Here is a 15,766-nt window from a genome sequence, read left to right on the forward strand (position 1 = left end):
ATGTTAGTGATTCAATTATCTTTAATAATCGATCAATTATTTATTTTGTGATATCCATATTGCATGTATGTGTCATCCACGTGAACATCACATGCATAAAGCTATCATCATGATGTTGAATCATCCCACATATCATGTTGGCCTTCTCATGATTTGATCAACTGCATCAAATAACACCACTCTAATACGATATCTTTCAGTGCTCATCATAATTATTTCAGGTAACAATGTTATGATGGCATACACGCATCAAGATAAAAATGACAAAAATATCGCAGCCAACCATCACGGTAGGCTTGCATGATTTTGCCAACTTATTATATAGCACTACCCCGTTAAAAGATGCTGTTAGTGATCACATCCTTTGCAGCAGCGTTTGGTGCTCTGCCACTTCCTAAGGAAGTCTACTCTTCATGGAAGGTCTCCATCGTCTCTCGAGCGATCAGAAAGCAAGAGGCTGGCCCACCATTTGTCCGCTTCCCCTGTACTGCATTCATCGGTGGATAATAAAGAAGAGACTCTGGTCAGATCAAAAGATGTTGTGTGCAGAAGAAAAAGGCCACATTAAAAGACCAGCAGAGTGGTCAGGATAAGGCTACCAGCAATGAGTCAGTGTTCCATCACCAAATATATATATATATATATATTTGAAACCCATGACTGTGGACTTCCCAGCTCACTCACCTGGATGCTTGACCTGCATTTAAACATGAAGAAGAAAAGTGTTCGATGTAATCAGTCTGGATACCTACTGCCTTTGGAAATAGCAGGCTGATGTTTCCAATCAGCTTTAATGACCCAGGGACCTGGTCTCACAAAGCACTCTCTGGTACTATGAATGGGAATTTCTTTTTGACTTGATTGTTTCATCTGTTGACTTTCACATATGGTGTTTCTCAGAGTATACCAGAGCTGATGATGGTCCATGGGAACAAAGCCACAATTTTGTCTGCCCTTCATTAGATCAGGAAATGTTCATTGGACTTCAAACTCCTTGGGGAAAAAGAAAAAGGAAGTTAGATTTACAATGGTGGTGGCTTTTTGGATGTAATCTACTATTGATCTTTCATCTTCAACTATCAATAATCACTTTCAATTTCTAACAATTGTTAAATCTAAAATTTCAGTAAGCATACAAGAAAACAGAACAAAAAGAGGATACAGGTGTCTTGTGTAGCCTCAAGTGACAAGGTACTTTACTAAAAGATGTAAACAGGAATGAAGAAATATATAGCTAGCAAAATTTTGTAATTGGAGGAGCTAGTTAACCAAAAGAACATTTCAAAATTGAACAGTAATGAGAAACTGGACCAGCTATTTGTGTCGTATCTAAGAATAAGACCTATGCAGGAAAACAATAGAAGAAGGTGAGCAGCAGTTACATGTTTGCAGAACAGGTTCTCTAATTTTCTACAGCAATTTTCCCCATCTTGCTCAAGCTATGCATTTTCCACGCTGTTATGGATGGGATGAGTTCTTGTGGGCCTCTTGGCTTGCTGTTTAGGTTGTCCAAGTCTTTAACCTGTTCTTTTAAAAATCAACAGCAACAACATTGCAAATTTAAAGTAAAAGGTGACAGTATCAGGCCAATCCTTCAGCAGACTACAAGCTTACGGAGACATGAAAGTTGGCAGCTCAAAATAAGCACTAGAACATAGATACCAAAAACCTGTATATGAAGAAAGCCGTAAATACCATTTAGTAATATCTTTCAAGTACGATCAAAGCAACCATTGTCCATCTCAGCTTTCAAAGCTCCAAGCAAGCTGAGTGGGGTGCCCAATGCTTCAAATCTCTCCAGAATTTATTTGCTTGTCTCTACTGCAAGTACTTATGACGGGCTCAGTTGGATAGAACAGTCTTATTTACAGAGCCATTGTGTCCAGGAGCTTGCACAAAATGCCATGGCATCGGCATCTTTTCATCTGGGAACAGACACATTTCAGAAAGTTCTTCTCAAGGTTAAGATGAGGCCCCAGAAAAATATTAATATACCTGATATTGGGAGCATATGGACGCACATGTCCCAGAATTGAAGCATGCAAATTAGGGAACAAGTCTAAAGAGGTGCCTTTTCCGGACCCAAAGCATGCAATCCATGCCATTAGTCAAAAGATAAGATCCACCAGGAATCAGCTGTGTATCAGATCATGTTCCCATGACACTGGAGTGACATTGTTCCATGACATTGGAGTGTCATTGTTACGTCATTCCTGCTAAATCGCATACTTCGTTATCCTTGTCCAATCCTCCGGTAAAATTGTTTTCTGCTATCACAGTGGAACTTACAAATGTGATCTACCAGACGAACTTACAGATGCGATCTACTACTTGTCCAGAAATGTCTGGATTGCACCACTTAAATATATAAGTCCCAGAATTAGGCTGTTCCATCAGTAGAGCAACCCACAATAAGAGGTAGGCCCCTTGTGAAGGGCAGCATGAATTCACAAAGGATGAATGTTCCACACTTTGTCACTTGCTTCCCAGTTTCTACATACCAGGTATCCCAGAGTCCCATCTGTGCTCCATTGGAGTCTTATAACAGCATCCTTATCGCTTCTCAAGGCCATAAAATTTTTGTGGTCTCATCAACATACTGCAGGAATATATCTTTGTCATGGAGCCAAATGCTGTTGCAGTTCCAGCTGGGTTGTGCTTCATGGTTTACATTGCAATCTGGTAACCTGAGCGGCATTATCAGTGACTCCACACCAGGGATCCATTTTTCTCCCCCAGGGCCAAGGACTTGAACTTGAGGAGAACTGTGGAACAGTAGCCTGTAGCCCTTTTCTGCCCTTGGCCTGAAGACTGAAATTGCCAATGCAGTACCACTAGGTGTCGCAAGGATTTTGACCACTGATGTTGATGTATAAGAACCAGGATTACTTTCACCTGACCAGAATAATAGCAAAGAAGCCATATCAAGGCAAACAATTCTGATGGATGGTCATGTGCTTCTCCAAGAAATATCGATAGCAGTTACCTAAACAAAGAACAAATGAGCTGTAAAACTTAAAGACCATGCTCCATTGACATTAAAAAAGAACAGTAGCTATAAGAAAACTCTAAGCTAGGCCAATTGAACAGTATATATGGTGGACTGGACATCTTCAACCCAACTAAAAGTTCCTTTCATTGATTTGTAAGTTGACAAATACACACTAATCTTCTATCCAATGGAAATAAGGACTTAAATAATATATCCTTGGTATCTTATTTGTCCAAATAATAATAATAAATAAACATCACCAGGTTCAATATATTGCAAAGAGGTCTAGGCAATTGACAATACTAGAAATTTTCTAGTTACAAAGAAAATCATCTAGACACTCAATCATCAAGGATAGATATCAATTCCTAACTATAACAACTAGATGTTCTTCCCAGAGTAATGTGAACTTAAAGAAGAATAACAAGTTCTTTCGTTACTCCATTTGAAGTATAACATTAGTTCGATTTTTAGAAGAGAAGTTAGTCATGCACATAGTCAAAGCAAACTGATACACCTTATGCAAACAATTCCAGAGCAAGCAGGCAAATTAACCAATGAGCTTCTGTCTTAAGAGTTTAAGACTATCTTGTTGCTGCTTAGTGATGATAATATATCTCATTTCATGTCTTTTGTCATGTTTAGCCTTTTCCTGTCGAAATTAGTTTCTTTATAAGCTCAATACCCATATTGATCAGAAGCCAACGGTTGTATGCACACCAGCTGATGCAAAGATACAGCTGAGAGAATTTGATAGATCAAAAGCAAGTTAAAGGTTATCGTTCTTGAAACCAACATACCAAACCCATAATGACTGACATTTCTTGTTTTCCCTCCAATCCGTTTCTTTCTTATTTCCAATTTCAAATGAGATGGAACATTCTAAAGAGTCGCGTTCAATGAAATTTACCGTGGATCAATGCTCATCAACACAGCACTTCACAGGGACCCCCAACAAAGACCATCAATTAGATAAATCGACAAAAAAATCGCGATCCTATTCATCAAACGTGATGAAAGAAACGGGAAAGAAGCTAAAAACGATCAACAAATTACCCAAAGCAAGCGCTTCAAACAAAATTACTCTATACAGACGAGCAGCCGAAGAAAAACCCTAGGCTTGGGAGTCGAGCAAACGCGTGCATTATATATACAAACCCTGAGCACGTCTCCCAGTAGCTGGCGGCCGTCTGCTCCACGACGAGGGGACGTTGCGCTTCGACGGCAGCCACAGCGGCTGCGGCGGAGGCGACGGCGTCGAGCAATAGTTATGCAGGTGAAGCGGGGTTTATCTTAGGTCGGTTGGGTCGGGTTTATCGACTCGGGCTGGACTCACGGAACCACACGATTCAGCCACGGGGTACCAAAGATGAGCTGGACGGGGACCCATGTTGGCGAAAGCTTTTCACGCCTACTCATGGGATCGAATGTATATATATATATATATATATATATATAACACTGTAATTAACATCCATACAAAAATCACGTCAACTCTAACCATGATTAATGTTTATTTAAACTTCAGAGATACACCTAAAGTTTTTGAGATCATAATGGATTTTCCAAAGATCTTAATGTAAAATAAAATAGTAAAATAAAATAAAATACACCTAAAGTTTTTGAGATCATATATATATATGAACTCGAATTTTGAGATAAATAAAAGAAAGTTACCCTTTCTCTAGAAAAGCAGTTACCTATTGTTCAAACAAAAGATGAGAACACCAATCATTTACTTACTAATTGTTGTAAGATTATGACAGGACCTTTGGTCAATTTTGACCACAATCTCATGTACATGAAGATAGGTAGATAGCACCAGCCAACCTAGTACTTCATGATGATAAAGAGAGAACCCACATTTAAGCATTATGAAGATAAATGAGATTTAAACCATTGATTTCCAAGTCCTTATGCTTCTGCATTTATCATCTCACCTGTTCTGAATTTGTATAGGGCAGTTGTAACAAAACACCACCCCCAGTCTATGATAATATGAAGATCAAAAATGAAAAGGGGAAAAAGTAATCTGCATAATCTTCAGCATTGCACGAGAATCCATCTCTAGAACAAGGGGAAAAAGATCTCATCAATAGATGCTTGTAGGAATTAAGACATCACAAATGGGTCAGCTTTTGTGTAGATGAGAGAACTCTGGTATGGCCTAGTTGAAGCCTGTGGAGAACATATCATAGGGGCATAAATTAGCAGACTTTAGTTGGTAGAATTAGCATGCAAATGAAGATCAAAGATACAAGCTTACGGGTAGTTAATGGAACATTTCATCCAGCTTCTGTCTGTAAAGAGCCAAACTCTGCATTCACATGCAAGAGAATTGCATTACTCACCATGAACAAGAACAAGTGGAACTTGAATTGTTTACTACTTTCGGTCTGCACAAGTTTCTGCAGAACATGTAACAGATTTTCTAAGAACTTGAATTGTTTAACTCAGATATAAGAATAGGAACCATTATTAACTTAACCATGTCCAAATCATTATTTTTTAATGTTGCTGTCTTAATTTTAGTTTCAATGACTTCAAAGATTATATCTTCTAGCATTCCTAGTTAACTGCAGTATGGAATCTTAATTTTTTCCCTGTGAATATAAAATCAGTTTAATTATGCAATATGTCATATGTTAACAAGTTAAAATCCAAAATCCAGGATTCTGATTAATCCAGAAAAGTAATTGTACTCTTTATAAAAATCCAAGGCATTGAAAAATCAACATCACATACATGTCGCTAGAAGCATAAGAAAAGTTATTTTAATGAAACAAACTTCCTTCACCTGAGGTTATGTGGTTGTTTAAGTATATGTATAAAGTATTTTATATTTAGTCATTCTAGTACATATATGGAGTTCTAAAACATCTTAGATTTGATTTTACCTCCTATTTCTTGACTATAATCTGATACTACATTTATTGTTACTCATTTTATTTCTATAAAGCATTAAGCCACTATCCCAAATTTCCTTGCAGCAACAGAACATTCAAAATCTCGTCTGAGATCATCAATTATGACTGTTGCATCAGCAAACAGCGCATACTGTTTCATTACAAGTTGCATTCTGCTGTTAAGTTATCATGCAGTCTAACCATTTCGACTCACCATAACTGATTCTAAAATATGCTATAGCTTCACTAGATTTTCTTAAGCAGCTTAATTAAATCCTTTTACATAAATCAATCCTTTGGATTCAGTACATGATATAGAAAGATACTTAAATCTATTTGCCCACCTAAGAACCAAAACAGAAAGAAAAAAATAAACACTAGACAAGAACATCTTCCTGTCACAATCAAATAATATACGATTCTGAACATATTGCCCACCCTATGAGCTAGAACACAAAAGATGAGCAAACATCCTGACCTTACAGAGAACCAAAAGAGTTAATCAAACCAAGGAGATATAATTGATATACCAATGGCTCCTAAATATGAAATTAAATATTTTTGCATAAATGCCTCATTATTTGCATTTTGAATACCAGAACTGGAGCAAAGGACTTCTTGCCAGTTGCTTAAAATTGAAACACTAATTTGCTGAACAAGTAATGGAAAAGCATTGGAATGTACAGAAAAGAAAACTTTCAAGACAGACAGAGCACAAGTTTCTAGAATATAACAACAGAGAGCCATCAATTTCTCAATACCTTCCCTTTTCTTTCTTGCATATTCAACAATCAGATTATCTTAAAAGCTAGAAATATACATAGTTTCATGCAAACTATACATCCATGTAGACTTATCATAGGCAACTAAATGACATTGTGAAAATAAAAGGATATTATGTCAATCAAAGGAACAAGCATAAAGTGGTAACTATAAAGAGAAATATATTTAATGTGTCAAAGTTGCATACTCTGGTATAAGCATAAACACCAGCCTCAGAAGGACCGGTTGGGCTTCCTCTCCTAAAAAACTTTCCATCCTTGAATATATAAAGCATAGGAATGCCAGTTGACAGTTCAAGGCTGATGACCTGAAGGTGAAGTAATAATTTTAACCACATCAAAAACAGTTAATGTAATAAACAAAGCTTCTAATAATAAAAGCTCATCTCCTCACCTCCTGAGAAGTCAACTTGTCCAGGTACATAATAATGGACCTAAGCGAGTTTCCATGGGCAGCAATCATCACATTTTTCCCAGTCAAGAGTTGAGGTACAATCTATCATGAAATCCTTCCCAGTGGTCAGGTGACTGAGGGTGATATATAATGTACTACATCCTAAATAGATTAAAACAGGATAGTTCTCAGGTAGCTTAAATTCAAGATATCAGCAAATGTTGCTGTTTATGTTAGGATATACAGTTTGTGTCAAGATACAGTCAAATTAACTTCTACAGTTTCACTATGCAATTAATAACTCAAAGTTCATCTTTCACTGACACGAAATTGCTCAGGAAAACAGAACATTATATCCATGTCTTATATAATCAGTAGAATACACATCAGTAGAATACACATAAGATATGCTAGGTGACAAGGAACATAAAATTCTAACGCTTGCCACCATATATGCAAACTTAACTAAAATGCCTATCTTGCTATAAAAACCATAATAAACCTTAGATTTTGTCAAACTTATAAAATCTCAATTCAGACAACGAAAGAAAAAGTAGTGCAAAACTGCAAAATCAAATGCACACCAGTCTTGAGCAAGGAAAAAGACATTGATGTCACCTTCTTCACTAGATTTATTTGATTTTGAGGTTATTTACTAGCCTTCAACATTCAGTAGCTCCAACAACATTAGGTTTTCAACAATAATGTTTGATCAAATGAGTGCAGTAAAAAAAAAGGTCTTGGGCAACAGGGAGTTTAGGTTTTCAGAATTCTGCGATGGTGGAATTTAGATGGTATCATATTTAGGGAAGAGAGGAGAGGAAAATAAGAGAGGAAATTTCTTGGACACACTTCAAGTCCTTTGAACTCACTTCAATGGAAAATTTGTAGCCTCTCACAACTCACACATATTGTGGGAGAAAAACTTATTCATTTAATAACTGATATGTACCTGATATACAAATTACAATCCCTTTTCTGCTTTTTATAGGATCCAAGCATAAGAAAAATGGACAAATACAGAAATAAGAAATATGAAGAAAGGATAAAGGCTTCATATCATACGATGAAGTTGTTCTGACTCACTTGACGATTTTAAAAAAAAAACAAGAACTGAACTCCATGTGACAGTAGCTGAAACTTCTAAAAATAACTTAATCATCTACTGTAGTCCTTACTTGCTCTTTGAAATAAGCCACAGCTCTATCAGCACACATCTCCAAACTCTCACCATCTGGGGGAGGAATATCATAACTACGACGCCATTCTTGAACTTTTTCTTTTCCAAAACGGTCAGCTGTTTCTTGCTTATTGAGGCCTTGTAGTTCACCATACCTAGAGAAAACAATGGAAGAGAGTGAAATCATGTGACATCCTGATGTAAGCTTCATAGTCATGAGTCACCTCATATACAGAAGGATAAAAGAAAAAGAAATTACATTCTTTCATTCAGTTGCCAAGATGTTATCACAGGAATGGACTGTTTCGTTGTTTCTTCACTGTGTATCTGACTCCATTTCCAGGCCTGTTCACTCTCATTGTGCTTGATGATTGGAACCTGAATTAAAATTAATGTGCAAGGAAGGAAAAAAAAAAGTTGTTCAGGCTTATTGGTAATTTAGTATATTAAGAGATGCTATGGATACAAAGGAAGTTTTTCACATAATTAACAAGGTTAAAACTAAAGGAAGAAACAAAAACCTTCTTGCGGCGATGTTGGGTCATTGCAAGCATAGCAGTCATCTGAGCACGAATCAGTGAAGATGTATAGATCATGTCAATAGGTATATTGCTTATTCTTTTGCCAGCTTCAATTGCTTCCTCCACACCCTTTTGAGTCAAAGGTACATCAACACATCCTGTGAAGAGATTTTTCTCATTCCATAAAGACTCACCATGTCTTATCAGTATAAGTGCAGTTTCATCTGCAAAAGCAATAAGATAATACTTAATGTTAGTTAAAAAAAAAAATCAATATCTAGTTACAAAGAAGTAAAACTTCTAATGAAAATGCATAAGCAGTCTAAAACTAGCCACTACAAAAATAGTTTAAAAACTTTCTCATCTTTGTCCCCTTTTTTGGCTGCTAGCAGCCTAGTTTGTCATCTTTGGATATACAGTTGCTAGAGAATTACGTAAAGAATAACCAAGGTTTGCCAGTCGCATATAACATCCTATGCGATGTGAGGAGTATCAAAGTAACAGCAAGAACTGCAAGATACACTTACCTGATTTTTTCCTAAAATCTTTAGATTCGCCATTTGATGGTATTTGAATTGGATTGGCAACTGGAGAAGAGCTTGATGCATGAACCGTACACAAATTCCTTCTCACAGAGTAGCAGATTGCTCTTGAAAGAAGTCCCATGTCTATCATAGAGCCCTTGGAAACTATTTTCCCTGAAAAGCTTCCAACTTTATTTTGCAATCCCTGAGTTTGGATGGAACTGAGGGCATGATGGCATGCCATTGAAGCCATTCTGGTGTAGCATACACCAATGTGAGAACACAATATTGTTGGTTACATGATTTATTGCTTCAAAAAGAAAAATAAAGGATAAAACTTTATGAGAAAAGAACATAAATTTAATGCGTTTTTCAACAGCATAATCACAGTACAGTTGCGATAAAAATGCAATTTCTTCTATCTAACTTTCTAGCTTGCCACAAGGGTTCCATAACATACGTCAACTGCAAGATTGCACTAAAACCAGTGTACGATGGCATAAAAAGGAAAAAGGAAATGTTGGTTCTTCCAAAGAATAAAAAGGGAAAAGTGCTAGGAACATGCAAGAATCAAATTCAAACATTTAGACCACTGATTGAATTACCACGAGATGTGTTGAAGGTAATCAGTTCTCCACCGACGGGACTCAAGAACGGATATTTATGAATGAAATTTCTGGATTTCAACTAGCAAATGTACTCTAGAAAACGCAGCGGAAAGAACAAAAATATCCCCTTCTGAGGGCAAAAAGGCGTTCCAATCAAACCGACAAAAGAACTCTTTTCTCTACGGTTCTACGCATTTGGGAACACTTTGTAGGAAAACGAAAGAAGAATGTGAGAGTCAACCTTATTCGGGCGCACAGGAAGGTCGATCAGAGCCTGAAAGGCCGCAATATCTGTAGCGTTTTCGTTGAACCCCCCCGACCCGATTTGATTACGGTCAAACAGAGGCCAAGAGAAGCAGCGATCGGACGGATGTGTGTGTGTGTGAGAGAGAGACAGAGAGCATTTCTTTAGAAGGCGAACGGAGCCGGAAAAGGAGCAAGCTTCGATCGGCCGAAGCGAGACCGGTGCTCGTGTGATTTAAAATGACGACCTTTGGCAAACTTGGCGTAAGGCGAGAGAGAGAGGGGGTTTTCGTGGACACGTGGAAAGAAGGGGGGGAAAACGTTTTCCTTTTGGTGGAAACAAAAGCAAAAGCAAAAGCAAAAGCAGAAACCGAGAACGAAAAAGGGTTATCTCGTCTTCCAACGTGCGTCGGCTTCAATTATGGTGAGTTGACCAAATTGTCAATGATTGAAGTTATTTCTTTTATGCCTTTTCTTGCAGACATAAAGATGCTAATCAATCTAATTGGCATCATGAAATTCCAATTTCTGATAGTGATAAATCTATTTATACGATTAATTGTTTGTTAAAATAAAATTTCACTTTCTGTGACTCTCTGAAGATACAAATAGATTAATGATTAACATTTTACAAGTTGAACAATACTCACATTGGTGCTACAAAACTTTTGTGATTGCTTCAATGATTAATCCTTAGAGAAACTAAATTTAGTAGAAGATTTTTGTTTTTGTGTTCAATATTTATGAAAAAAAATAATATAAGATGAATTTTTTTTACTGTCGGAAAAATTGCTATATTTTTTCTTTTAAATTCATTTTATCTGCCAGTGATGAAAAGATTGTTATATGTCTAGAATTTGTAGAACTGTTTAATTATCTTCCTTATGAATGCTCATAATCTTGATCAGTTGTTCTATGAATTTGATTTGTCTTGTGGATAACAAGTTCATTAGGAATGAAGTTAAAACTTTGATGGTACAAAATGCATACAAGATTTGCTGAATGAGAATAAGATAAGAGTTTGACTTTTTGGTTATAGCTGCTCCTACCATCAAAGCATCCTTCAACCTACAATCTCACAGTTTGTGTGATACAGTGGTTCCATATATGAAGAAGAAGCAATGGTTCAGAGAAGAAGTTTGCATCTCTCTCTGTGGTTGATTGAAGCAATCAATGGACTGAACACCATGCATGCATAAAAAAGCCAGCCTCCATGTTCTTGAGTACTGCACCATTGCAGCAGTGTGTCTATCGTACAAGCTGAGGTTGCTGCTTCCCATGTTCTCTGAGTGGAGGACACTGGGCAGACCAAATGAACAAGCCATGACTCCCATCAACTAGCAGCTGCTGTTCTGCTCTGGAGCAAAGATAAAAAATATGGTGAACCTGCTTCATTTCTTTGTCTTGCTTGAGACTGCTGGTTGATTGGTTTGTTGAGAAGAAACTACACCACCTCACCTAAAAGTGTTTCAATCAATCACAACATCATACCTGGAGTGCCTATGTTTAAGTGGTCCTATGAGGAGCATCACTGCCCTCCAAGGGACAGCATTCAAATCCTTGTTTGTCAAGGATCAATTCAGAATTGCTCTTCACTGCTGCAGATTACTCTAGTGTTGCTACCTTCTCAAACAGTAGACATAAATCCACAACATTAAATTAGTTGGGTGCTCTCTTACTACAGCTAAGAGATTAACTCAGAGATACATGTTGCATGAATTATATTCATAATATGACATTACAAGGACAGCCACTGACGCTAGACAATTCATCACATAGACAACCCAAAACTAAATGAGGTATCATTATCCAAAGAGATGCTTTGACTCATACTTCTTCACCTTTGAAATGCCCTACTCAGCAAGGCCAGAACTCAGCCTTCTTCACCTTTGATATCTTCTCCAGGACCCCCTCTGGGGAAACATAGCCCATGACAGTAACCCTCTTTGACTCCAGTTCTATGCTAAAGGATGTCACCCCTGCCATGTTTACTAAAGTATATATTCAGGAGAAAAAGATTATAAAATAGAAACTCGAGGATTGTCTATATCTTTTTCCAATTTATGGAACTTTGTTTTTTGATTGGGAAAACTAATGTGCATAATACCTTCCATCTTAGAAATGTGCTTCCTAACTTTTCCTGCACAGGCTTGACAATGTAGTGAGACTCTCATAACCACAACCTGGCAAAACAAAAAGACAGAAACGATGACAAAATCATTTATAGTAAACAAAAAATTAGACTGAAAAATGTGATGTTTTATGGATGAATTATACATGTAAAGAAGAACCAAAGGTATTTCCAATGCAACTACTCTACATCTACTCTACCACTCTCTCTATATTGGGTGCTGTTGCTCTAATTGAATCTACTATCCTTCTCTTCTGATTTCATAGAATAATATAATCATCACTACAGTTTAATGATCTCGTGGAAGAAAGTAATATTCTTCAAAACAAAGAAGAACGAGAAAAAGAAACTAAAGCTTCGACTTACTTGAAACACATGATGATTAGATGGAGGGAAGGAGGAGATGAGGTTGCTGCCGCTGGAAGGCTTTCGTGGCACTCGCTCTTTCTTCATGACCATCGGAAGGGTGACTGATCTCCCATCACCCGAACTGAACCTGCGGGGATCGCCGAGGCGAGAACACTTGACGTCGACGAGCCTCGGGCGCTCGACGAGAGTCCTGTCGAGCTGCCGCGGCACGATCATCAACCGAGGATCGTCGGGCAGGCACACCGCCGTGGCCGACCGCGACCGGCAGAGCAAGCCGTTGGCCTTCATTCCTGCAGTGAATGGGTGAGGGGGAGAGAGAAGAAGAAGAGTTCAAAGTGCCAGGAGTGTGAAAGGTATCTATATTCCACTATGATACATGGAGGTGAACAGGGAGGGGAAGGGTGGTACTTGAAAGGAGTAGATGTAGCTAATCTTCAAAGGAGATCTACTTGGTTAGTATTATATGTTATCTCATCCAAAGACTTCAAAGTTTGCATATATTTATCGGTCGGTGAGATAACCTTTTCAACATTGCTTTGGGTAGAGCTCGTTATCAGCACTGCATGTGGCACAATTTGAAGGGATGTGATCCGGTATGTACAAATGAGCTCAGCTCAGCCTGCAAACATGCCGATGAATGGATGGATGGATCGCAGTCAAGCGACGTGGGAAGTGGTCTCGACCAGATTCGACGTACATATGTACGTTAATACGTCAACCCGAAGGCAGAGGCTGCAGCGAAAACAACAGTTACTCCTCCATTACTGTCTCTTACAGCAGCAGGGTAAACGAGAGGATGGGAGAGAATCATTGCTTGTGTCGTTCCTCCGCCCACCCTCTCTTTAGCTGAAGGTCTAAAATGGATGGACCTAAACGAGGAGATTTCCAGCTCTCACATGATTTGAGTTGCTGTAGCTCAGAGAAAGAGAATCAGTACAAATTACCTATTCAAAGAATGAAACTCTGTGACGGGATGGGATGCTATTCTTTGTCAGATATACTTTCCCTTCATCTTGTGTGTAATGTTAGTTGAAGCAACTTGCACATTTTGACTTCATCTCTCCTTCTTCTACAAACTTTTCTCTTTAATCTATTGCTAATCGTGAAGGAATAAACAGGTGCTGGTAAGTATGTAGAATCAGGTCAGAACTTGGAAGGTCCATATTTGCTTGACCAACCTTCTACCTAAGAGAGCAGAGAGACAACTGGTAGTTGCCCAGAGCTGCCAACCAACCATGCTTCACTGCTTTAGCAGTGTGCATGCCCCCCATGTGGAGCTCCTCCCCACAGCCTCCGTCATGTCCCCATCACCTTTCAGGGCGGGTAAAAATCGAGCCACAATCCACCCCAACTCATCCTGCAAAAACTATTTAATGGCAGCAGACACTGTCGCTTTGGACGCGCAGAGAGTAAATGTACTTGCATATCTTGCATGATGACTACCTTTTTGGTGGTTATGGCCACAACTGGACCAAGTTCCTCAGCGACAAGTTTCTGAAGTATGTTGCACTTGGAAAGCTCTACTACTACCAATTTCCTTACGGGAGGTGCTGAGATGATGATGCTGACAGTGCAGGATAAGTATATATTGAGCTATTTGGCATGAATTACATGATTGATATGTCCATGACAATGTCAAGAATTGCTGTAGAATGAGCATCAAGGAGCAATAGCTTCTTCCCTCATTGGTTACGATCACTACAAGTGCATAGCAGACAGTAGGGGACTGTTGTCAGTATCGAGTTCAGGAGGTAAGTTGGAGCTGAGTTGGTAGCCGTACTGAGCTAGTGTCAACGCAGAGAGAGAGAGAGGTATTGCACAAGGATTTGCTCTAGTTGGATGGTAAGCAAACACAAAGATGTCATGGATCTTCTCCCACAGTATTGTTAATGGGAAAATACTGATGATTCAATATTTCGAGCTTAATGCATATACTTCATCACTGCCTAGATACTAGACACTTGGAGGTGCTTGGTTCGTTCATGCAGTAAGATACCTCTAATTCACTTTCTTCTATATATCTGTTTAAGAAGAAGAAGATGATGATGAAACAAGGTTCTTTTTCCTCATAGATGATGAAGTCGTATACCAATATGATGAGTCAGGCACTGTGAGCACCTTCACCTTATGACATCATGTAATATTATTGTTAGATTTCAGTCAATGTATGCTACCTAATTGCATTTTCTTTTTCTTTGATGTACAGTTGAAATCTGCAATGGTTGTCACATTGGCTTCAGGCTGAAGCAGAAGGCATTACAGCAATAGTGATGACAGGCAAGCATGCCAAACTTCTCTTACTATTTCAAAGATCGTATCTTTGTAGTTATCACAATAATTGTGTGGTGGGAATGTTCTTCACAAGAAAAGACAGGCATGAAAACTAACAGCTACAAGAAAACCAGATCAATACTGCTCCTCTTCCTATTTGATACACAAGAATACAATCTGATACAGCTATGCCTTGTGTCATTTCCTTTCTGTCATGCCTTGAATCCTCCGCAAATCTGCAGGAGAACTGTCTATAATTCCGAAACAGTGCTCTATGCATGCTTGCTTGCTTCCTTCACAAGGTTTGAACACACTAATTTGCCGGCCACACCTATTTTATCCTCCGAATTTGTTGTGATTGCTAAAAGAAACTATTGTTTTAATTATAACAAGTAGGGAAGATAATAGTCTGATTTTTTGAGCACTTAAGTTGTCATTTAATGTGTTTACGAACCATAATAATTTTCATGAATCTAATCTGAGACAAGAAAGGACTCCCCATCTTCGTGTTGCTTTCGATGATCATGACTTCCACTGTCCGTAGTCGATAGTCAACATAAAAAAAGTCATAGAGAGAGAAAAAAAGGGGAAGCATCATATCACGGGACGTTTGTGACGACACATATGATCGATCTTTGTGACGACGAAAATGATGGGATTAGGTGATGATGACCCAAGTTTCGTATTGTTCTTTCTCCTTGGGAAGTTGCATGGCAATCCCGCCATCGATGTTTCTTAAGGCTTATCCCTTTGAAATCTCCACTTGAGGAGGAAAGCTCCACAAACGCGGATGGATTCGTTGAAGGAAGAAACAACGCCAACTCCCACAAGTCTTGAACGCGTCG

General features: G+C 38.3%; 2 protein-coding genes across 10 annotated transcripts; both read right to left on the reverse strand.

Annotated features, from left to right (window-relative positions):
* Positions 1 to 152: 152 nt before the first annotated feature.
* On the reverse strand, positions 153 to 10,395 carry LOC103983912 (2,3-bisphosphoglycerate-dependent phosphoglycerate mutase 1). Of its 8 annotated transcripts, none has more exons than XM_065108026.1 (13): positions 10,149 to 10,395; positions 9,303 to 9,553; positions 8,776 to 8,999; positions 8,514 to 8,632; positions 8,253 to 8,409; positions 7,075 to 7,176; positions 6,869 to 6,988; positions 5,259 to 5,400; positions 4,933 to 5,170; positions 1,996 to 2,986; positions 1,696 to 1,925; positions 1,383 to 1,522; positions 153 to 993 (listed from the first exon to the last, which is right to left on the reverse strand). In XM_065108026.1, exons 2-8 carry the CDS (start codon positions 9,550 to 9,552, stop codon positions 5,278 to 5,280), a joined length of 1,095 nt encoding a protein of 364 aa, XP_064964098.1. In that variant the 5' UTR covers position 9,553; positions 10,149 to 10,395; the 3' UTR covers positions 153 to 993; positions 1,383 to 1,522; positions 1,696 to 1,925; positions 1,996 to 2,986; positions 4,933 to 5,170; positions 5,259 to 5,277. The 8 variants fall into 8 exon arrangements, with proteins under 8 accessions (XP_064964098.1, XP_064964097.1, XP_064964103.1 ...); XM_065108025.1 differs by having other exon boundaries at positions 153 to 487; positions 600 to 993; positions 1,383 to 1,925; XM_065108031.1 differs by having other exon boundaries at positions 1,383 to 1,925; positions 5,259 to 5,309.
* Positions 10,396 to 11,785: 1,390 nt separating this feature from the next.
* LOC103983913 (protein SODIUM POTASSIUM ROOT DEFECTIVE 1) lies at positions 11,786 to 13,060 on the reverse strand. 2 transcript variants are annotated; one of them, XM_009401264.3, is made up of 3 exons: positions 12,648 to 13,060; positions 12,258 to 12,333; positions 11,786 to 12,141 (listed from the first exon to the last, which is right to left on the reverse strand). In XM_009401264.3, exons 1-3 carry the CDS (start codon positions 12,936 to 12,938, stop codon positions 12,008 to 12,010), a joined length of 501 nt encoding a protein of 166 aa, XP_009399539.2. In that variant the 5' UTR covers positions 12,939 to 13,060; the 3' UTR covers positions 11,786 to 12,007. The 2 variants fall into 2 exon arrangements, with proteins under 2 accessions (XP_009399539.2, XP_009399540.2); XM_009401265.3 differs by having other exon boundaries at positions 11,786 to 12,129; positions 12,648 to 13,058.
* Between the last annotated feature and the right edge of the window lie 2,706 nt (positions 13,061 to 15,766).

The sequence above is a fragment of the Musa acuminata genome, chromosome BXJ2-5 (assembly GCF_036884655.1).
Source record: "Musa acuminata AAA Group cultivar baxijiao chromosome BXJ2-5, Cavendish_Baxijiao_AAA, whole genome shotgun sequence".
In the NCBI taxonomy this organism is placed as follows: Eukaryota; Viridiplantae; Streptophyta; class Magnoliopsida; order Zingiberales; family Musaceae; genus Musa; species Musa acuminata.

Bases quoted from the DNA above. Each gene is read 5' to 3' on its own strand.
- LOC103983912 (XM_065108026.1), bottom strand. From the start codon at position 9,552: ATGGCTTCAATGGCATGCCATCATGCCCTCAGTTCCATCCAAACTCAG. The intron at 9,000-9,302 runs GTAAGTGTATCT...TTGCTTTTGCAG, and splicing joins AGATTTTAGGAAAAAATCAG to ATGAAACTGCACTTATACTG. The intron at 6,989-7,074 runs GTGAGGAGATGA...CTTCACCTTCAG, and splicing joins ACAAGTTGACTTCTCAGGAG to GTCATCAGCCTTGAACTGTC.
- LOC103983913 (XM_009401264.3), bottom strand. From the start codon at position 12,938: ATGAAGGCCAACGGCTTGCTCTGCCGGTCGCGGTCGGCCACGGCGGTG. The intron at 12,334-12,647 runs GTAAGTCGAAGC...TTGTTTTGCCAG, and splicing joins CTAATCATCATGTGTTTCAA to GTTGTGGTTATGAGAGTCTC. The intron at 12,142-12,257 runs GTATTATGCACA...TATATACTTTAG, and splicing joins GCACATTTCTAAGATGGAAG to TAAACATGGCAGGGGTGACA.